Source organism: Myiozetetes cayanensis, unplaced genomic scaffold, assembly GCF_022539395.1.
Source record: "Myiozetetes cayanensis isolate MyiCay16 unplaced genomic scaffold, myiCay2020 scf4, whole genome shotgun sequence".
Classification (NCBI taxonomy): Eukaryota; Metazoa; Chordata; class Aves; order Passeriformes; family Tyrannidae; genus Myiozetetes; species Myiozetetes cayanensis.
The window spans coordinates 34996107-35019531 of record NW_026087631.1 but is presented as its reverse complement, the minus strand read 5'-3'; the positions used below and the strand labels follow the sequence as shown (position 1 = coordinate 35019531).

Here is a 23425-nt window from a genome sequence, read left to right as displayed (position 1 = left end):
AAAGAGAAGCAGTATACTTCGTGTGACATAAAAAGGCATTTCAGGTGAGACTTTGATGTGTGAATGGAAAAAAGAAATGTGTAGCAAATTGAATTTTTACATTTGCCATGTGAATACTTCTTTGATCATTCAGGCTTTACTATTATATTACAAAAAAACCCCTATTAATCTTTAATATAGTTTAGCGAAACTCCCTTAGGAGGGCAGAGATCATAACTTCTAAACCTTTTTTTTGGCAACACTAAAACAAAGTGCAATAACATCCCCCAAAATAATTCTCTTTGTATCCAAACTGAAGCTGCTTTGGTCACTCTGCTTTACTTGCTGGATTTTTCAGCAATTTGTTATGAAAAGAGCTGTGAAACAAACAACTGGAAGGCAGATCTTCACTTGAAAGTTTCTTTGATGGCAAGTTCAAGACCTAATGAACTCCGCATCACTGTCAAACTGGCAAGAAATCAGTAAATTTAGCAGTTTTCCTGCTGTAAAAGAAAGATGAGGATGCTGTTCCGCACCTCTCAAGACAGGGCTTCATAGGATTTGTTGTGGAATAACAACAATGTGAAGGCTTTCCTGCTCAAAGATGATGTCCCTCAGGAGATCAAAATTGCTTTATTTATTCAGGTTAGCTGGAGAAAGCTATTGCTGCTGGGGATGTGTATTGACATAGAAAGCAGATTTTGAGGTTGCATAAGAAGGAGGAACATAAAGTATTCTCTTTGTGGAAAATGAACAGAAAATCCCATTGTTCTGCATACAATTTGCTCTCTCTTCCGGGAGAGTGAAAGTGATGCCTGTACATTTCTGCTCCCACTTTCTCCCTTCTCTAATTCTGTCTTCCCCAAAATGGTGATGCCATCTCAGAATCACTCTTGATTCTCACTGTCACCTGTGCCTTGCAGGGAGGTGACATTTGACCATGATGTCTATGCTTTGAAATCCTCAATCACATGTCAAATCACAGCAGGATTAGGCTTTGCTGATATCCAGAGTGTGCAGGACACTTGTGGGAAGAGGTGACACGACCATGGTCACTGAGCCTGAGAACACCCAAAACCCTTGAAACACAGCCCTGCTTTGCCCTTGCCAGCTTTGTTACAGATCTGCACTGGTAACTGTCAACTCACTGCAGAAAGTATTTCAGAAAGTCTGTAAAAGAAAATGGCATTAAATAATACCAATTAAATGGTATTATTTAAATGCATGTAATATGAAATGCCCTAATGAGCTGCATTGCTTAGAGAATCAAATCATGCTGCACAACACCTTACCCTGAGCATGATCTCAGAAGAGCTAGTAGTGAGAAATGCTGGTGTCACCTAGGAGTTTTGGATCATCTGGAAATCTCTCCGTTATCAGAAGGGTGCTTCCAGAAATCAGGATTAACTAATGCCATGCCAGAATATGCTCATCAGATAGAAAGAAAACTCATGCCTAGCATGAATAAAGAGGTTCTTCAACTTTTCTGTTATTAATCCTTCTGTAAAGACATTGTGCAAAAAACTAGTATGACAGAAATTCCTAGACACCCAGGGTTGTTATAGCTCCAGGGGAAAAGGAGTTCGTGGAAGTGTATTATCAGTAAATGGATGTCTGAAAGTAGTTCAACAATGGAAGTGGGGAAGGGTCTGGAGCACCAGCAGCGCCTGAGAGAGCTGGGCAGACTCAGCCTGGAGAAAAGGAGGCTCAGGGGGGGCCTTCTCACTCTCTGCAACTCCCCCCAGGAGGGTGGAGCCAGGGCGTGGTCGGGCTCTGCTCCCAGGGAACAAGGGACAGGACAAGAGGAAACAGCCTCAAGCTGTGCCAAGGGATGGTCAGGTTGGATACTGGGAAAATATCTTCACTGAGTGGGTCATCAATCCCTGGCACAGCTGCCCAGGGCAGGGGTGAGTCCTCATCCCTGGAGGGATTTAAAAGTCATGTGCACATGGCACTTGGGGACATGCTCAGTGGTGACCTTGGCAGTGCTGGCTTAAGGCTTGGACACGACGTTCTTTTCTGACCTAAATGATTCCATATTTCTTTGTTTCTGTGATTCTGTAACTCCTTTTGGTATACTTGCTTTAAGCTCCTTTCACATCTCATGCTCAGGCATTCAGTCAAGGTGATCTTGGTGTTTGAATGAGTGGAAGGTCCTGCCAGCGGATGTCAGCAGTGGTCCAGCACAACCTTGGCCATGTGTGAACAGAAACGCGTTTAATGAGTAAGGAACAGGTTATGTTTTCTACTCCAAGTAACTTCCTATTACTTTCTCATACAAACTTTGTTCTTTGATTAACAGTGGTGGAATGACAAGCGTGATTAAAACCGGCGCATTCACAACCAATTTGTAGGGGAAAAAAAAAAACCCAGCCATTTTCTAAAAGATGTGAAATGCTTCTATCATATTACTAGAGAACGTGAGTAATTGTTGAATTACTTACAAAGAGAACTTCAACATGTCCTTTGCTATATGCATGACACTAATTTGGGTAAAAAATCAGTTATAATGACTGCGTGCTTAAAGGACTTCATACTGCATAAACTTCAAAGTCTCTGTTACTAATCTATTGAGTGTAGCACAGCTAATGTAATTCGAGAGATATTAGCAAAAACCTGAAAAGAAAGCATTTAATGTAGTTCCAGTTGGTTGAATTATTGAAAACTAAATGTGGGTCTTTGACAGCAAATACTATAAAATGTGGATTCCATGTGTAATTCTATTGCTTTTATAGCCTGAAAATAATTTGTATTTTACCCAAACCATGAACACACTTCTGCAAACTCCAGCCAAATTTTGAAAACTGATTTTCAGCTCTTCATTAGTGTAGTACAATTCAGTTCTTACCCTTTATATAAAACATGGGTGGCTCTAACACTCTTGTCAATGTGAGACTTTTGTTATTATATGCAAGGTGGGTTTGTTGCTTGGAGTATTTTTGGCTTACTGTTAAAACAGTGTCAAAAGTTAAGGAAATTTCTGTGAATCCTTGTACAAAACCAGGGGTTGACAGTGGACAATCAGAAGTTGAAATAATACTCCTGAGCATTAGGGAAGAATTGTCATAAGGACTGAATCATCTTAATGGTTGCTTGGCCAAGGTGAGGTGCTTTTTTGTTTGGTTGGTTTGGTTTTGTTTGTTTGTGGATTTTTTATTTGTTTGTTAGTTTTTGTTTGGGTTTTGTTTTGTTTTGTTTAATTGAAAACTTGGAGAATTTAAAGAATAGCAGTCTCAGGAGTGTGTGCAGAAATGTCACAGAAGTTTGATCCAAACAGTTTTTAGTGGGTGAGGTATGACAGGACTCAGTCAGTGGATCTTTCGTGTCCTCAGACATTTTATCTCTCCGTGTATCTCAGTGAACCTCATGTACTGAGGGGTTTAGTAGAATACCCCAAACTATCATCTGGTGGCTTTGAATGTGCTAGTAGATGGAGTTCTAGTTCCCTAAATTGCTGAGCACGACTTTTCTGCTCTCAGTCCTTAGGGACAAGGTTGGGAAATGTATTTTTAATGAAAAACTTGTTTCTGTGTGAGATATGGTTACAGAGCACTGTGTTCAGCTCTGTGGAGTTTCATGCACTTCTGGAATGTCCTTCCCAGTCCTCCTGAGTTCAGTCCAGTGGGCAGACCAGCCAGTACTCCCTTTGGTGCAATGTGAGCAAGTGGAAGATGGAGGTCCAGGCTTCTGCTGTTGGAATAACCTCTTGCTTTAAACCAGATTCTGTCACTTTTCTTGACAGTTTTTCGTAAGGTTATAACCAGGCTCCAGCTCCTTAGGGCAGAGTATATGGCTGTCAGAGAGCATGGTGGCAACAAAAAGACATTTTCACATAAAATCATTCAGGTTTCACGAAAACATTGTATGTGGCTCTTTGCAGTGGTCTTTTTTTTCCATCAGAGCCCTGGCAATCTCTGGTGCTGGTGTGTGACTGTTCCGGTCTTGTTCCTCATCTGACAGATACTGCAGTTTCTTGAAATTTTGAGTATTTTTTTTTTTTTCTGAAAATGTTTATAGATAGAAGTTATTATATATAACACAGATGTAACAAGGTCTAGGATGTGCTGACTTCTTATTCTTGCTTCCCTCTTATCGTGTGTTGGCTCACTTCAGGGACAGAAGCTCTGTTTATAGCAGTCTGGAGTTGAACTCTTTTCAGCAGATCTATATTTGGGCATCTTTGCACATATTCTTGTGTCTAAAATGGGCACCATAATTCTTACCTTGTAGAGGAGTTTGAAGATTAGTTACTGTCTGTAAAGAGTTTTAAAAATGTCAATTCCAGTGTTTGCATATATTCAGAATATAATAATAGCCAAATAATCTGTTTCCTGGAAATTAATATTTCAAAATTACTTGCTCTATAGAAATTGTTTGTGAGCATGACTTAGGGTAAGTATACCTTTTTCATATTTTTGGGGGGTTATTTTTTATTTTTGTGCATATATGATGGTGTTTACTGAGGAACCCAGGCTCCACTCCTGCATTGCACACTCTATGGATGCAATCTTCAAAATCAGCCTCTTTATGTAATTTATTTATTTACCTGTTTATTCATTTTTTAAAATGAAGCTGCATATTTTCAGCAGTGAGGGTAATGTATTATCTAGAACAATTGAAGTTGGTCTCAGGAGGGTTTTTCATTACTGGGATTGATGAAGGAGGGTCTGTGTCTCACCTTGGTCCTGTATGTTTAATGCAGAAGCTCTCTAGAGAGATTTTTCAGGTCTATATTACATAAGTAATCAGAATAGAAGTTTATAAATGTCCCTTCTGGCCTTTAAAGTCTGATCTTTTAATTAAAATACAGGGATTTTGCAGGACAGACCAAATGCTGAGGTAGTTTATGGCTGAGTTAATGTGGGGGATCTCTGCATCACTTGAGTTTTAGAGGAGAAGGCTAGATAGCAGGGATTCTGGCTGTTGTTTGGACAGGGAGGGAATGGCTGTCAGTACACTGAGAAAGGTCAGGGTTGTGAAGAATGGTGAATTAATGAAGCAGGGTAAAAAAAAACCAAACCAAACAAAACCAAAAAAACACAACAAAACACAGAAAGTTTAAGTCCTGAAAAACATATAACAGTGCCACTGATTACAGTACTACCCGTGGTTTCTTTCTGTCCATTTCTCCCATCAGTCCATCCTTTGTCGCTTTAAACATCACTTGTTGCTGCTGATCTAGCGGCACTGTGCTAGGGCTACAGTCCTGATTCTCTTTAGCTGTGCTATGCTTGAGGACGGACCAGAAATTGGACTGACTTGACTGTTCGTTCACAACCATTTGGCCCCAATGGAAGCTACTGACACACTGAAATGGGGGTGGGAACAAGAAATAAGGGACTGTACCCCTTAATGCAGAAGTAGGTCATCAGGAGGGATAATGGGATTTACGTACTTCTTTTCCATCATTTGCACTGCAAACATTTCACCACAGGAGATCAAGGTTCCAACATGTACCTGACCATTTTCTGAACTCTCCACATACAGGTGTGTATCCTGAAAATGTCTCAAATTATGATTAAAACTAACTGTTTCCCAGGAAGTGATTTTTCCTTTGCCAGCATAAGGAATATATTATAAGGATACTGAAGACTGGAAGGGATCTGCGGCAACAAGTTGTAGCTAAAATTTAGATGTTTTACTGATAAGTGTGAACTGCAGACCTGAGTGCTGTGTCCTTTTCAAAGTGCCTGGGAAAATCAGTATCCTAGGAATGGTACTGAGAGTGGTAAGAAGGGTACCTACTTATACCATTAGGTATTTGGAGTAATTTTGTCCATCTCCTAGTTTAGGCAGGTTTGATTTGGCTAGGGTTTATAGAAAACACTTCTCACTTTTTAAGAACTCAGTAGAAAGTATCTTCAGGGCACAGCATCAGTCACCTGAAGAAATCAGATGCAGAGATGTATGAGTGTCAGTCCCAGGAGACCTCAGTTCATGTGAGAGGAGATGCAGAGAATGTGCAGGAAGGCAGCAGTTCTGGGAACACTGTGAGTGTTTACTGGTGAATAAACTATCATTGCCTTTCAAGTCTATAACAAGCAAGTGGCTTGTGGTTTCTGGCAGGAAATTCCCACTGGACACTGTCAAATGCACTTTGAGATGATGATACCTGTGTTCAGTTTATTATTTGTGAATAATTTAGCTGCACTTACTCTGCTGTATCTCTTTTCTGTAGGTTTTACTTAGTGAAATTCCCTTTTATATGGTAGAATTTTTTTCCCTGTTGATAAACTGTTGCTGAAGTACAAATGGTCTGCAATGGAAATAGAGCAGATGGGACTATATTAGCCTTATTCTCTCATCCATGAAAACAAATGCTATAACTATTGTAATTGGTGTAATTTCAATGCAAGTCAGCAGAGTTGCCTGACAGTTAAGGTCTTCAGTGACCTTTATGTATTCCTTGATCTCTGTTTTGCATTCAGGTTGGGTGTGGTATTTTTTAAGAGTTTATAAAACAAGGTACATTTATGTGTAATCTCCCTAATTCAAAAACTGCTGTATGCATATTTAAACATAATTACCTCAGAATCCTGTTGTTCTCCGCCCAGGCAATATTTGCAGGATGGCTCAGGAAGGCAATTCACTGTCAGATGTCAGAGTAGATTTTATGGAGCAGGTTGTAACTTGACTAATCCAGCATTGGTTAGAGAGACGACATCAAGCCATCTCATTTGCCACCCAATATAAGGTAGTATCTATTTGTCCAGATTGAAACCAAAGCCAGAGCAGATCCTAAATCCCACCTTTGATTCTCCACAATGTCAGAGATGGAAATCCAAATCAATGTCTTCTAGTGTGTTCTTAGCAGATAAAAACCCTATTCTCATTTACCTCTAGAAATGTCTTCTCTGCATTTCTGTTTAATACCAGATCTCTACTTGCGAGGGAAGGTCACGTAACATTAAGGTGATAAAAAAATCCCTTAATCCCAAGGTGTCACCACAAAGAAACACAGAACCTGAAATATTCCAGTGGCTGTCTACCAGTTTTGCAAAATTACCTCTTTTTTTTTTTTAAAGACCCCAAATCAAACCCAAAATAAGCAAGAAACCCCCAAGACAACTGGTAAGAGCCAGCACTTAGTGCAAGTATCTTGTTTATAATAAAATGCAGAGCAACTGGAAGGATTTAAAAGACTCTTATACCACCAAGGAAAGTTTAAATAGCTCCTACAAGACTATGAGAATTACTTTATTTGGGTGGACCAAAGGTCCAACCAGTCTAATAACCTGTCTTGCACCTTGGCCATGAGGACATGCTGGGCAAGGCATGAATTCAGGTGCGTATTTTACTTTCCTTTCTGTCTCCTCTGAGACAACTTTAGGTTTCCAGTTATTTTCAGCTTCAGAACTGTTTGAATTCTTCATATGTGAATACTGTGTGTTCAGTTGCCCAGAAATTCTGTACAGTGAGATCTCCAGTCTCCCATTGTCACTGCATTTACCACTTCCTTTGCCAAGGAGCAACACCAGGTCACTGCCTGTTCCATGAAGAACCACTTCCTTCTCTTTGTTTCGAAACTGGTTTCTCTGACATTTGGTTAATAGAATTTTTTTTTTTTTTTAATTAGAAGAGAAATAGACTTGTGGAACTCTGTTCATCCATTCCGTATCTTTTCTGAGTTTGCAAACCTGTGTTGTATCCCCAAAGTTGTTCCTTTCACAGAATGATAGAACGGTTGAAGGGCACCTTTTAAAGGTTACTTAGTCCAACCCTCCCTGCAATGAGTTGTAACATCTCCCCGCTAGATCAGGTTGCTCAGAGCCCCATCCAATCTGACCTTGAATGTTCCCAGGGATAGGGCATCCACCACCTCTCTGGGCAGCCTCTGCCAGGGCCTCACCACCCTTACAGTAAAAAACTTCTTTCTTGTAACTAATCTAAATTGACCCTCCTCCAGTTTAAAGCCATCACCCCTTGTCCATTCTTCGCATGGAAGAGTCTCAGCTTAAATTTTGACTTATCCTGTTTCGACACTTGAAAACCTTTCCACACCACTTTTATCTTCTGAAATTTTCCCAGTTTATATTGCCTTTTCTGTGATGGGAGGTCCAAAGCTACTTCCAGTGTTAAGGATGTTTCATAGCATAAAAGCCTTTTCCACTTTCTTTGTTCTGCTTCTTTCTCAATCATCCCTTACCCTGATTTGTCACTTTTTTGGGCATATGCTGAGCATTGGGTTGGTGTTTTCATGGAACTTGTTCCAGGATCTTACTCCTGAATGGTATTATCTGAATGGTATTATCATTTCACATGTGAAGCTTGGAATGTTTTTCTTCACATGTGCCCCTTAACATTTGTGCACTATTAATTTCATCTGCCATCTTCCTGTCCAGTAACACGTCTGTGTTGAGTCTGCAGTTGTTCTTAATAGATTCTCATCGTTACCATCTTGAATAATTAACAAACTTTGTCATCCTTGGTAATGCCTGTCCCAGTCCTCAACACAATTCCCTGAGGAAGTCCTTTGATGACCTTATTGCACTGTAAGAACTGACAGATGGTCCAGTATCCCAGCTCTGTTTCTTAGCTTGTGATCAGATCATTTTTTTCTATTTCTTTATGTGTGGAGGGACATTTTTCTTGTAAGACCTGGGTGCTTAAGTGTTTCCCTAAGTATCTTCAAAAGCATTTTGTAAACCTTATTGTCAAAATCCAAATGCTTCTGAAAACTCCTCTGGATTTAGAGGAGATGGCATCCTTTTACAAAAGCCATTCTGACTGTTCCCTAGTACATCATATTAATTCTGATGTCCACTAATCCTACTCTTATTATAGCTTCTACCAATTGGTGTACTAGTTCGGTAGATCTCCCTGGAAACTTTTTACAAGAATTGCTACTCCTGTCATTTTTCCATTCTCATGCTCATTTAACAGCAATGGGCTACAAATTTCTTCTCAGTAGCAGTGGCACAGAAAGTCTCAAGATGTTGGAAAATTCACCCCATGCATTTATCCTCCTTGGCTCAAGATACAGCACTCTCCTTCCCAGTAACAAGCTGTTGATCCAGTGATCACAGAATCACAGAATGGTTGGGACCCATCCATTCCTACCCCCTACCATGGTCAGGGACATTATCCATATTGCTCCAAGCCCCATCCAACCTGGCCTTGGACACTTGCAGGGATGAGGCCACTGCAGCTTCTTTGGGTAACCTGTGTCAGGGCCTCACCACCCTCACAGGGAAGAATTTCTTCCCTAATATTCCATCTAACCCTCTGGCAATTTGAAGCCATTTCCTTTCATCCTATCATTACACGCTCTTGTAAATAGTCTTTCTCCCTGAAGGATTGCTGACTTCTCCCTCAAACATTTCCCGAACCTCAATACCCTCATCCTTTTGCACTTGTTCACTTCTAGAGATTCTGCCTTCTGCCAAGCATATTCCCTTTGTTTCCTTCCCTTTCCCCAGGATGTAAGAGATACAGAATACATGTCATGTTTTGTATTTGAGAAGCTTGATGAAATACCATCAGTAGAACACATCTGAAAACTTGATGAGTTAATGTGTCCTTGACTAACATAAGTTGCTTTGATTTAGAATGCAGTTTGCTGTTTTTCCTTCTGGAATTACTGAGTTTTCAGTTGCTGCAGTGATTGTTCTCTTTTGCCCGGTAATTTACTAACACTTCAGATTGCATACAGGCTTCCAGATTCTGAAATTAAAATGTCTTTAGAAGTCAAGAACAAGAAATATTTTTAGCTTGTCATCTTGAATTTTAATTAATCACTTCTGCCACCTTTTTCAGCATCAAAGGTTTGTAACGTGCCCTTGTAAACACCAGGTAGCAAATACGGCAAACGATTAAGGTTCCTCATGCCTCACATTGAAGACAGGTTTTTGTTAAGGCTCTTAATTTTGTTTTGGTGGCAATCTTGGTACACAGGCAAATTTTTCACCACTTCTTTGCATGTGTAGTTTCCATTCTTACCAATAGTAATGTTTGGAACTTTCTATTTAACTTACTCTCAAAGTCCTGGCCTGAATGAAAAAAACAAGAGCGTGGAATAAATCACTGAAAAATCAGGAAATGGTATCTAACGAGGTTCCGCCACAATTAAGTTTTAAAAATGGCAATTTTATAGTATGTTATTTTAAATTCGTATTAAGTTTAGTAAGAAAAGTCTAGAGAAGAGTAGTTCAGGTGAAAGTAATTATTACCACAGGATAATCATTTGCAGGCCCACAATACAACACAATTTGGTTGTCACCTTGGTGCCCTTGGAAGCACGATTTACATGTTGATATGTGCTGATGGGAGGATACGATAACAAAACCACTGTCAACACAGGCATCCCTTCTCCAGGGTAAGCTTTTACATTTGGACATCTGGTGCTGACCAAATTTAGGAGGAGCTGAAGGCAGGAGCTGCAGCAGAATTGTCAAGTAGTGGTGTTGTCCAGGGGAGCAACTCCTCTGCCTGTGACAGGGAGCACCACCACTGTGGGAAGTCCTGGGTCCTCTTGGTTCTCTGGTGTTTCAGTAATGGGTTGTTCAAAGCATCACCACTAATTTACACATGGAAAAGACACGTTCGGTTTCTACAAGTGCTGGGCTGTGGAAAAATCAAGGGAGAGACATGGAGTTATCAGGAGGTGGGAGGTGAGGGACAGGAGAGATATCCTTTGGGGTTTCATGTGAGGTGGAGGGAGGAGAATGAACTGTGGGTTGTCCCCGTGCCTGGGGAGAGTGCTGCCCATGTCCCTGTGGCCTTCACTCCATAAACAGCAAATGCCCTGGACAGTCCAAGGAGAGCATCATTTTGCTGCCAGGATATTCAGTTTTAGAAGTGTCTGTGTTGGTGAAGGCTCTTCCTCAGTGGTCTTAAAATAGTGTTTCTGTTACAGAGCATGTATCATTTGTGTTGGGGGTTTTTTTGTTTGTCCGTGGGTTTTTTTGGTCAGTTTGTTGTTTTTTTAGTGTGTTTGTTTGTTGTGGTTTTTATTGGTGGGAGTTTGATTGATTGATCGATTTTTTTTTTAAATTTTTTTTTTTAAACCAGAATAACGCTTGATTTTGCCCTTGGAAAGTATGTCACCTTCAGAGCTTTTGCTGTCTTATTTTGAATTTACCATCATTTGGGCAGTTTTACAAGGGCAGAGTTATGGTGCAAGCTGCTGTCAGAGGGAGCCCAGAGTCACAGTTGGTGTGCTCTGGTACTGGACTTCTTTCACTCAGGGTTTTCATCTTGCTCCAGTCTTGTTTCTGGAGCAGCTATGCCCATCAGCTCATTCCTTATTCTTTCATTTTCATCACAGGAAGGAACGGATTAGCCCTGGGTTCAAGTCAGAGGAGTGATACACAACAATATTTTTGATAAACCCTAATCTCATTGTGCTTTCCTTGCGTGTCAGTCATGCCTTCATACCTGTGCCAGGTATTTGAAACTTCCCCTCCTTTTGTTCCCCAAGCTTTACCTTGGAGAACTCAGCCAAAGATCTTTTTATTCCAATGAAGACTTAACGTTTTGGTTGCGTGCACCTGAATACTGAAAAGACACCTTAAAATGAAACTAATTCCTCTGTTTTATGTCAAAGTACAGAATATTCATCTTATCTTCTATGAGTCCAGGGATTTTCAGAATAAACAATTATAACAAAATTGTCCAGCTGAACTGTGGGCTGAAATTGAAACACAGGTGCCTGCCTGCTAATCCAACAGACATGATGAGTGATGATGATGATAATGAAGGCAGTTGATGTACATATGTGCTATAATTCTTTAATTTTTAATTCTTAATATTTAGTGTTACCACCTCAAGAAACTACTGTGTATGCAGAAGGGTGTTTTTCACCTGTATTGTACTGCAGTATGTGGAAGCTGCACTGTGTAGTATTGAGTGGCAGTGCTAAAATTATATATGTCTCTATATAATTATATATATATATAGGCCCACTCACATACATCATTTACTGGATAATGTAATAGTGCATTACAGATACCATCTTATTTTCTTTTAGTAAATTAGTTTTTTTAAATGAGCAACATTCATTTTTAAAAAAATAATCTGAAGATGACTTAGAGATTCTTTTCAGAGGCATGTTGTGATATTTTTCTTATATTTTGCTTGTTCTAGAGTTGACTGCTTCTGGATAAATGAAGTGGTAGTTTTACTGATGTTTGAGTGCAAAATGTGTGGGGTGAAGGATTTGGATGATTTCCAAAGTAGTTTCAGAAAACAAATGTCTTCTAGAATTTACCACTTGCCACTGGGTCCAGTTCTACTGTAGTAGACCCCTAAGTTTGTTTAAATGTATGCATTTTCTTGGTCTAACTAAGTGTTTAGAGCCTGACTATCACCATAGTAACTGCAAACCTCTAAGTTTAAATTCTGCAACAATATCACTGCGAGTCTTGCTCAAAAGAGGTCTGAGTTATGGCACTTTAAAAGTAGGGAGGACTGTAATATTGTCTCTCCCTTTAACTTGAATCCCCACACAATGAGATTAAATTCAGTGCTTTTCTGCACTTGTGTCTTTATTCTAATTTTATATGTAACAGCTTTAAGAAATGCAAATAACTTGTTACATAATATGCAGTACTGAACAGTGTGATTTCTCTTTAAATATACTTTTTTTAAATAGACTACTCCACTCTATAAACAGAGTGCATTTGTGTGTAATCTTACTGCACTTTTCACTGTGCTGTAGGTTGTTTTCAATTGCACTATATTGTTACAGAAGGTTTTATCTTTCACTGCTATGAAAAATCCTGTGAACCTGTTTAAAAGTTTTTTTCCTATTCATGGCTATTCTGTTCAGGTTTAAGTGATATGCACTGTTGAAAAACCACAGTTTTATAAGATTGTCTTTTTACTGATTTACTAATCCTTGTCTGTGCCCTGGAGTTTGTTTATTTCTGAAATTTAGTGGATTTGAGCCTCTGAACTTCCTTATTTAAAGTCTGCTAAATGTGAATTCTGCTTCTTATTTGGCCTTGTTTCTGTTGTGTCTGTCTGCAGTCCTGCAGTGCTGGTGGTTTTCTGCATGGATGGTGTTTTGTATATGTGTAATAATGTTTAGCAAATTAATACCATGCACAAATGAATAGTTTTATCTTTATGGAATTACCTCTTCTGTACTCGCATTACCCAAAAAAGCGTGTGAGTGTTCTGAGAGACAACTGCGTTTTATAAAGGTGATGTCCCCAGGAAAGAAGGGTGTTTGTTGACATCACTTCAGGTTTCTTACTGTTGTAAACATGCTAAAGGCATGTGAGAATGCAGATCACATAGATTATACACCTTGCTGGCTGACTGGAGTGAGTTGGGTGTTTGCTGTTATACCACAGACAGGAATCTCGGCCGTGTGTGTTTGTGCTTGTTTCCCTGCTCACAGGTGGAAGAGGGGTTGAGCAGTTCTAGGTAGTGAGGAGAAGTGAGAGATCTGGTTTAATTAGAAGGGCTTCTGAAAAACATCAGACCCAATAACCAGATAGTTTTATGTGTGGGCAGGTCCCTCACTGGTCCTGCTGCCTGTGAAACATCTGGATTACTAATGGTTGCATGTAGGGGACCTGTGGCAATTACTGATGTGTATTTAGTTAGACTGTTTTTTCACCTATTTTTACCAGAGTTGGAAGAATTCTGTTTGCTACCCAGTTGTAAGTTGGTATGCAAGCTATGTAAAATAAGGTTGTCAATAAGCAACCTTGTGAAATGGGATTTAAGGTAGATGAGGGGGGGTTCTTCCCTCCTCACTACATAATAGTATTAATACTACATTCTGAAAGAAGCAGAAACTTCCCTGAAATCTCGTATTCTACGGAACACACCTTGGGCAAGACCCTTCATGCAAGAAATACCGTCAAAGAATATGAGTTTTTGTGTGAATAAGATTTTCTTGTGAAAACAAAAAGTTGTAGCAATGACAGTTATGGGTGAGGTTTCTTGAAAGAAGGGCAAAAAAGTTTTGGGAGTGCGATGACTGAGAAAGGTCCTTGTTCTTCTGGAAAAGGGAGGAATAAGGTAGAGTCAGGTGCAGTTTTATGTGAAAAAAACGAAAGAAAGAGCTACAGACACCTCACTGTAGTTCTGTTATTGTATTTGACTGTAGGAGCTGTTTAGGGAATTGTATTTTGTTGTCTTGTATGTGGAAACTTAAGAACAATAACTTAACAGTAAGTGTCGTGAAAGCTATTACCTTGATACACAGGGCAATATTTTCAGGATAGTTTCAACTTCAATCTCTGTTTCAAGACTTAAACCTAAAACACATCTTCCTTGGGCTCACAATACTTTGAATATAAAAATTCTTTTGGTGGTTGGTGGGGTTTTTTTGTTTTGTTTTGCTTTGTTCCTCTTTTTTTTTCCCTTTCTTTGTTTGTGTTTTTGTTTGTTTGTTTTGGTGTGTTTTTTTTCTTTTTGCTATATGGGTTGTTTGGTTTGTGTTGGGGTTTTTTCCTTAATTTTATATATTTGTTTTATTTAAGAGTTTCTGAACTTCTTTTTTTTTCCCTCGTTTTTATTTGCAGCATTACTTCACTGTTCTCTTTGGCCATGAAGGGCAGAAGCCACTGGAGCTCCGTTGTGAGGATGAAGTTGATGGAGATGAGTGGGTAGAAGCTATTCACCAAGCAAGGTATGAAACTCAGTTTGAATCCTCTGCTTCCTTTTTATTACAAATAAATTGATAATAGTTTCAAAAACCTAAGTCCACTCTCCAAACAGAAATAAATGTTACAGTGCGTTAGTTGTGTGTTGTTTGCAATTCATGGGGGGGTTATAGGAAAACCTACCTTTATCATTCATGCTTATTTCATTGTCTTTACCTTTTATAAGTAGTTGTGCTCCAGTTGATTCCAGTTGTGTTCCACTGATTACAGAAAGAATACTATTTTATTAGAAAAAAACCCTAGAATTAGCCCTTCATTAGAGACAAATGTGTTATATGAATGAAGAAATTAATGATATGCCAAACGAATAAAGGAGTGTTTCTTTAAAAACTCTGATTTTGAAATAAATGTAAGAGGAAGTCGAACCATTATGATGCTAAAGGACAACAATTGTAATTTTGACTTCAAAACTGAAGTCTTGAACACCTGAAACACGTTCTTGTGAAAAAGGATGTGATAGGACTTCCAGCCATGCAGAAATGTTTGCCTGAGGAAAGGTCTGTGTGGCAAACGGTCAAGGCTTACAGTATAATCTAAATGAAAATCATCTAACGAAGGTATGTGGAATGGTTTGCAGAGGCACTTTCTCCAGCCTCCCCCCATCAACAGTCACCTCAGCTAATCTGCAGTGCCATGGCAACGCAGAAGGAACCAGGCAGCTTCTGAATTGCTCAGGACAGGAGCCATGTAAACAGAACTGATTTAGCTTTATATTCATTAAAAATGAACACGAGCAGCTAGTAGATTTTAATTTAGAGCTTGTGAAATGAGGTCCTGGAGCTGCAGGTCTTGTGTCACCTGGTCATCCAGCCTTTGGATCTGCATCCTCTTCTTAGTGCTGGTACCTGACTGAATGAGTTGCTGTCCTCTGCCAGGAGGAACACCTGCTGGGTTGTGGTAACAGGTGAACCACTTTCTGCATGGTATCTGTCTGCGTGAACACATTATTTCAGGTCTTGAGCAGTTCTGAGGCTTGGAACTCAGCCCATCTCAAGAGAGCATGTCTGTGTAGATGAGGGAGGAGGAGAGGAGGAAGACCCACCTTGTCCTTGGATCTGGGTCAGTTTGTTTTGTGGACTGTGACTGACAGCAAGTGAAGAAAGGAGCACAGCTTTTTGTATTGTGCTAATGGCATTGAGGAGAAGCAGGATCTTGCAGTTCCTTCTTTGCAGGATGAATTTATACTTGCTGCAACTCCTCTGCAACTCCCTCACAGGAGGGTGGAGCCGGTGGGGATCAGGCTCTACTCCCAGGCAAGAAGGGACAGGACAAGAGGAAACGGCCTCAAACTGTGCCAGGGGAGGTTTAGGTTGGATATCAGGAGGAATTTCTTCCTGGAAAGGCTGGTCAGGATTGGAGGGGACTGTCCAGTGGGGTGGTGGAGTCCCCATCCCTGGAGGTGTCTGAGGAACGACTGGACATGGCACTCAGTGCTCTGGGCTGGGTGACAAGGTAGGGGTCAGTCACAGATTGGACTCCTTGGAGATCTTTTCCAACCCGAGTGATTTGTGATTCTGTGATTCTTTTTCTGTTGCCTGGTATAAAAGATGCATAAGCAAGAAAAGCTTCGTAACACTGGGTTAAGATTTTTCTCCCAGTAGTTCAGTCCATAAATGTGTCACACATTGGGTCTTTTCACATAAATAAAGAAGCTAAAATAATAGTTTTGGACTACTGTTAAGATTTTTTTTTTTTTTTGCCAGTTTAATTAAACAAAACAGAACAGATTTTCTTCAGGGACTAAATTTTGCCTGCATCGTGATGTAGACCTTTTTCCTTGAGTTCGTTTGTATTTTTGACAAATGGGATGAGTGTTGGCAGCTTCTTCAGTGTCCCTGTTCATTTGAGTCCAGCCTAAGATGTGTCTGACCCTACTCTCTGGTGTTTGTTTTGAGTTGCTGAATGACATTTTATGTAGCCCTTGAAAGGTACCAGTTTGTAGTATCTCAGGTTAAAAATTATTTAAAACTTCTAGGATGCATTGAGAAGATTTCCACTATCCTTAAATTGAAAACCGGCCTGGGAACATCCGTTTCTATGTGAATATGTCAACATTAGAGAAAGGGAAATATTTAATTGCTTTCCAGAGGGTCTTATCCTCTGAGTAGTTATGGAAATCCATGTTTTAGTTGAGACAAAGTAGCTGAGGTTTTTTCTTTGCTTAGTTTGACATACTGAAAATCTAATTTTGTACTGCTTTTCATGATTTTTTTTTTGCCAAATAAATCTTTGAGGCCATCAAAATTCATTCCGTGTTTTGTTTACTTTGCAAGTTATAAACAGACTGTTGCAAAAAAGGATGCTACAATCTCAGTGCACCCCATGTCCCACTCTGGATAAACAGATGTTTTATTTGGATGCAAATACACAATTACAGGATTTTCTGCTGTGACACTGCCCATTGTTTTTGTCCTTAGTGCCCTCTCCTCATTCGGGAGAGATCGTTGGCTTCCGAGTTGGAAATGGGATATTCAATCCAGTATATTTTAATGGGACTCCATTATCTGTTCCACATCCATCCTTGAGTTTCATCTCTTTCCATTTCATTTGAATTTTCAGTATTTTTGTTTTTCAGTAATATCCAGTGTGGCAACGTATGGTTTGCTTCTTCTAAGTTACATTTCTGGGCTGGAGGATTTATTCCTGGCAAGTCCTAATTCCTCTATCAGAGACTGCATCTGGAAGTCCTGTTTTTGACTTTGTTCCAGAACTTGTTCTCTTATGAAAAATTCTGTTTCACCCTCAATACACTGAGGTATACTTTTGACTTTTGCTTATAAATTCTGCTGTGTTTTGAGGGATTTTTTTTTTAATGCCTTTTTTTTTTCTACATAGTTGCAGTATTCATTAAATTTTTTGGCCTTTTCTACCTTAACTTATTCACAGTCCTAAATTTACCAGGTGTAGGACTGAACACCCTTCTTGAACATAAGTGCAGACTTAATTTGGAAATTGATTTGAAAAGGAATTATGCTTTGTTTATTTGTTTTGCCAGCTTAGTTTTAATCCATCTCATTCCTCCAGATCTGTTCACTGCACATCCACACAACACACGCCTGTTCACTGCACAGGTGAACTCTCATAAGCTTCCCTTAAAGGGGGCTTATGAAAAAGAGGGAGAACAGCTTTCTACATAGAGAGATAGCATTAGGACAAGGGGGAATGGTTTTAAACTAAAAGAGGAGAGATTTAAATTCAGTATTGGGAAGAAATTGTTACCTGTGAGGGTGGTGAGGCCCTGGCACAGTTTGCCCAGAGAAGCTGTGGCTGACCCGTCCCTGAAGTGTCCGAGGCCAGGTTGGATGGGGCTTGGAAGAACCTGGGATAGTGGAAGGTGTCCCTGCTCATGGCAGGAACTAGATGAGCGTTAAGGTCCCTTCCAACCCAAATCATTCTATGATCCTATGAATCCTAACTGCTCATCCCTTCAGTTCTGTCTCAGTTTTGCATAATGCGGTAAGGTGCCACTCTGCTCCGGTTTGTTTGTGGATGAATTCTTTTAGTCAGGTTTTCCTGGATAGAGTGCCGGGACAATTGGAACAGCTGGTTTTATCATGGGTTGAGTCTGATGGGTAACACATTGGCTAATGAGATATGCTTACAGCATGGTCTCATTCTCACATGGAAGGGCAGCATTCCCCTCCTCACACATGAATGGCCCTGGAGTAACCCTTTCCCAGTGACATGGTTTGGGTGTCCTGGTTGTTGGGTCCGTCCTTCCAAAGACTCTTTATTCCAGCTGACATTTCCCCATCTCAATTAAAAGGATAATATAGTAAAAATCATTTTGGGTGTGGACTTCTTATGCTGCCCCGTAACTGTGGCAGCCACTGGTATCCTTTTAAATCCTGTATAACACAGGAATTCATTAAAGGCCAATGGTATTTGTGCACGCCAAGCACTTTCCCAAGTCACCTTGCTAAGAGTCATAGGGGGAGAGTGCTGAAGTTCTATTGGAACTTCTGCTGTTTCCATCTTTACTGTGGCTGTCACTGTGCCACTTTAAAACCTGTCTGGAGGCTATTTCTCCTCTATTAAGAAGTTCTTTAGCTGCTTGAAGGTGGGTGGTATGGACAGATGTAGGCAATTTCTTTTGCTTTCCAGACTGCGAGAGCCTGGTTTTCATAAAGAGCTGAATTAGGTTGTGCATTCTACATTTCAAGAGGATGATTTGATATGGCCAGACCCAATTTACAATTAGTATAGAGTGATCCAATGAACCCTAACTCTGGTCTCAATTCCGTACAAAAATTAATTATATTTTCTGGTAACACTACTGGAACTTTTATCTTGGCTTGCTACCACAGGGAGACCTTAGTAATAAAGCTCTGGTTAAACTTTCTCCAGGTTTCCTGCATTTCCTGAGCATTTCCTTCAGCTCTCACAGGGCCTAAATGATGCAGCATTTTGTCTCAGGAGTTTCTTCATTTCTCCCTATCTCCATGTGGTATGTGGTGGTCAGTTAGAGCTTAAGGCTCTTGAAATACCTGGTTTGAGCCTGTCTTTACAAAGTAGTGGGTAGATACAGCCTCAACTTTCAGGACACTCTGTCTTTGGGTCTTACTACATACTGTAGAATTGGTTCTCTCAACAAAACGTTAATAACCAGTTCATGGAGTCTGTGGTTTGCAGCAGTTGTTTTTTTCTGTTAAATGATACCCATGCCAGAGAATCAAATCTAGGCTGGCTGCTTACAAGTTGTTTTATAAATGTTTCTGTGTTCCTTTGACATTTGAACACTTTGGTACAATTTTCTTTAACAAAGGATGTTGTATAGATGTGTATTCATGTCCCCTTGGGATTACCTGGATATTCAGTTTGGCAGATTTAGGCAGGATGATCTTTACTCACACATTCAGAGAGATGGCTGAAAAGGGCTGTAGGAAGTGCATGAAGTTTATTCCAAAATCCTATGATTTTTCTTTTCCCAGTAGCAGGTTTGAGAAGGAAGATGGATACCCTATTCTAAGTTAGTGTAGGTGTATACAAGCTTTTCTAATTAACTCCTCTTCATACTGCTAATTATGGGAGTGAAGGAGATGTTGTTTGGTTTCCAGGCTGAGACTGACATTTTAGACAGCCAAAGCCACCGCCTCAGTGAATTACTCTGAGTACATCTCAAAAGAACAAAAACTTCAACCTTACATAGCAAAGTTTCTCGTTCCAAGTAAAACAAGGTTGTGGAAGTCTGGCTTAGTGCATTTAAAGAATATGAAAAATATAGATGAAGTTTCTTTCCCTACAGGAGGAAAATAAATAAGTGGAAGAAAAACATCATATATCACAATGTCAGCAGTTCATCCTTTGTGATTCTGTATACTACTATTTTCCTTAGTTTGAATAAAAGCAAAGCCGAATCTGCCAAATTCTGTATTGGAAATATTTGGTAGCAAAAATTTAAGAAATCTTTGAAAAGAATAAACAGAGAAAGAGGCCTTTTTACCTGTCTGGACCTGGTTTTAGGTATAAAAGACTGTTTACATTAAGTGTAAATCAAGGAAGGCATTTTAGTACATATGTTACATATACTTTTATCTTCATAACATTGTGAAACAACTACTGCTAAGTATGATTTTAACTCAGACACTTCTTGTAATGTGCAAACACCTTTTACAGTGCAAAGAGATTAAGTACTATGGTTTCTGGAAAAAAAAAAGCAAACAAACCCAAACCAGAATTCTTGGAAAACAAAAAAGAGTATTATTGAACAATTTTAAAGAACTAAGTCTCTTACTTCATTACTGTTTATTGCACAGTTAAGGCGTAAGTGTATTGCTTCATGACAGACTTCTTTATATAGGTTGTTTTACTTGTTGAAAGAGATTCCCTGAACTTTCTTTTTCCAATGTATTGTTTACTAATGCAGCAGTCAAAATATAACAGTAAGTGCAATAGAACTGACTTCTTATTCTTTTCATAATCTGTTCAAGGAGGAAAAACTTTATGATAGTTTTGGGAGCTTATTCTAAATATTTTAAATCTAAACTTGCTTTTCAGGTTAGGTGTTGAATTTAATAGCTGTTTTTAATATTGGCCCTCCCCTCCAGTGTATAAGTACACTAATACTGATCGAAATGCAAGTAAATATTTACCAAAAAATATTAACTGTGGAGTATGTACATTATTACATTTTTAAATGCTTCACAGTATTTAATAGCAAACGTTCATTACTTTGTGAGTGCTGTAACAAGAGGGAAATCTAAAAGGGAGAGATGTGCAATTCAAAAATTCCTTTTGTCAAATCCTGTGCTAACTCCACAATGGAAAAAGATGTGATATAAAATAGCGAGGGATCCCTTGTCAAAGATTTAGGGGCCCCTTAACTCTCAGAGGAACAAGCTTCTTGAAATCCAGCTGAGGAGGCAGTGAGTGATGTGTCTGTCTATTTTGTTGCTTCAAGACCAGTTGATGAAGATGTTGCACAGGAAGAAACTGGTTTCCCTTTTAGCTGAAAAGGTTTCCCTTTTGGTGTGATTGTGGCACTTGATTGCTCTAGGGCTACAGTCCCTTTTCAGGAAAAATCCCAAGAGCTAAAAAAAAAAAAAGACTGATACCATAGTTCCTGTTACTGATTAGATTAAATGTATTTATTTGAGTAATGTTAAAATGGCCTAAAGAATAAAACATGTCTTAGCACCCTAAAATTACAGCTTTGATGGGAATTCTTCCATAAGGAGATTTGGCAGATGGAGAAAATCCTGATGAAGTGCCACATAGTCCCCCAGGTCCTCCCAAAAGATGGGGGAAAAGCAGCCCTTAAAATAAATAAAATAAATAAATAAAATAAATTTGATTTATAGAATTCCTTGGCTTAGCATGAGAATTAGAAGCTCATAAAAAGTGCAGTTATCTTGCTCTTAGTAACTGAATACTGAAAACTGGGTACTAGTAGCACCTGTGTCTAAAAAGGATATTAAACACTCTAAGTTTGGATGATTTGGTGGTTTTGATATGAGTGGCTTATCATCAACCTATGCATTGTATCTTAAGGCAAACAAGCATGGGTTTCTTGTCACTGGTGCAATGTCTGTCTGTCCATATGTCATAAAGGGAGATGAAACACAGTACTTGGCTATTTTAGCTAATATGGACATGTTTCCTTTTAGCTACTCAGACATCCTGATTGAGCGGGAGGTGCTGATGCAGAAGTACATCCACCTCGTGCAGATCGTGGAGACTGAGAAGATTGCAGCCAACCAGCTCCGGCACCAGCTGGAGGACCAGGACACGGAAATTGAGAGGCTGAAGTCAGAGGTGTGTTCCAGACCTATCAAGCGTTGACTGAGTTATAAGATTTTGCTGTGTGCTTTGCAATAACATTCAATATTTCTGTAATATTTTGTGAAAATTGCAGGACCCTGTAAGGTTAATATGTAACAGTCTCTCCGTGAGCCCTTGGATAAATATTTTTCTTAGAAATATTGGGGACTGTTTGCTGAGTGAATTACCTTTTTTTTTTGTCAGAGGGTTTAAGATGCCACATTGCATTGCAGAACCATCGATTGCCTTATTTCCTGCCTGCTTTCAGGTTTGAGGAGTTTGGTCCCCAACATGCGGTCTTTGGTTTTGATAGTATTAAGAATTATTCCAAACTTCTCTGATTCACTGAACTTTATCAGTCTTGAGGTGATAAAGCCCAAAAGACACACTTGGTTTTGAGGGGAGAACCTGCTCTCTTCTGTTCCTCCTTCCACCTGGACCAAGATCCATAATGGTTTGAAGAGAAGTGTGTTCGTGTCCCTGTGACCAAATGTGTGCTTGTCATTCTGTGCAGCTTTAACAGGGTGGAGCAAGGGGAAAATATTTTTCTATCAGTTCCCTAACTAAAGGTTTCATTAACTCAGGGAAACATTTAATGAATGTTTGTTTTTATCAGATTGTAGCACTGAATAAAACAAAGGAAAAAATGCGACCTTATCAAGGCAACCAGGAAGATGAGGATCCAGATATTAAAAAGATTAAAAAGGTAAATGTGGAGTCTTCTGTCCTTAAGGAGAGAAGGGTGGGTGTATTTCTGTATCTTGGGGTTTGTACTCCTTTCTCATGAAAATGTTTATGATGATGTAAGAGAATGACTTACATTCTGTCACGGCAGCTGGAATACAAATACTGAAAATGCAGAAGGCATTTTCTTGGTGAATTTGTCAGCCACACTGTAGGATAGTGACTGTTCTGGGGTACCACAGCCAGTGTTTTTAATAACAGGGACACAACTGTTCCCAACCTGCATGGCATTTACATGTGCAGCTTTTGGGGATATTGCTTAAGGCTGGATATCACCACCCTCCAGAACTGTGCGCATCACTGAGTCCCACAAATACTAATGCATGACCATGAATGGAATTCAGTTTTTTAAGTACAGCTTTAGCTCCCTAAGTTTTACTCCTGTTCTAACCATATTCAGCCTCTTAAATTCCCTTTATGGAATGTGGACCTAGTTCCTGTCTTTTTCTGGGTTGTGCAGTCTGAGCCAGGGTCAGCACTGAGCTAGTAACTCAGTGTGAATTTTCCTTTGTAATAGAAGCTGGAAAAAGTGCTTTCAATTCATGTGAAATTCACTTCATTCTTCATGTTGATTGTTTAGACAGTTAGGTCCTTTTTATTCAGAGTAAACTGCTACCAGTGAGATTTTGCAGTCCTCTTTCAAGATGAATGATCTTCACATATCAGGGCACAGACACAATGAAATTTTCTGTGACCAGATGCAGACCTCTTCTGTAATCTTTGATCCACTTGAAACTTCAATAGTATTGTGCTTAGCTAGATTTTTCCATGACATAAAGCTGCTTTTTAAGAATGCCAAAAATCTGCCTTTTTGGATAATA

General features: G+C 39.5%; 1 protein-coding gene across 2 annotated transcripts in view; it reads left to right on the top strand.

Annotated features, from left to right (window-relative positions):
- RASGRF2 (Ras protein specific guanine nucleotide releasing factor 2) overlaps positions 1-23425 on the top strand; it is a 116012-nt gene that overhangs the window by 21579 nt on the left and 71008 nt on the right. For both annotated transcript variants that reach the window (XM_050329700.1, XM_050329699.1), the window contains exons 2-4: positions 14460-14566; positions 21707-21854; positions 22477-22566. In XM_050329700.1, the coding sequence (XP_050185657.1) occupies positions 14460-14566; positions 21707-21854; positions 22477-22566 (345 nt within the window). The remainder of the gene's footprint in view (positions 1-14459; positions 14567-21706; positions 21855-22476; positions 22567-23425) is intronic.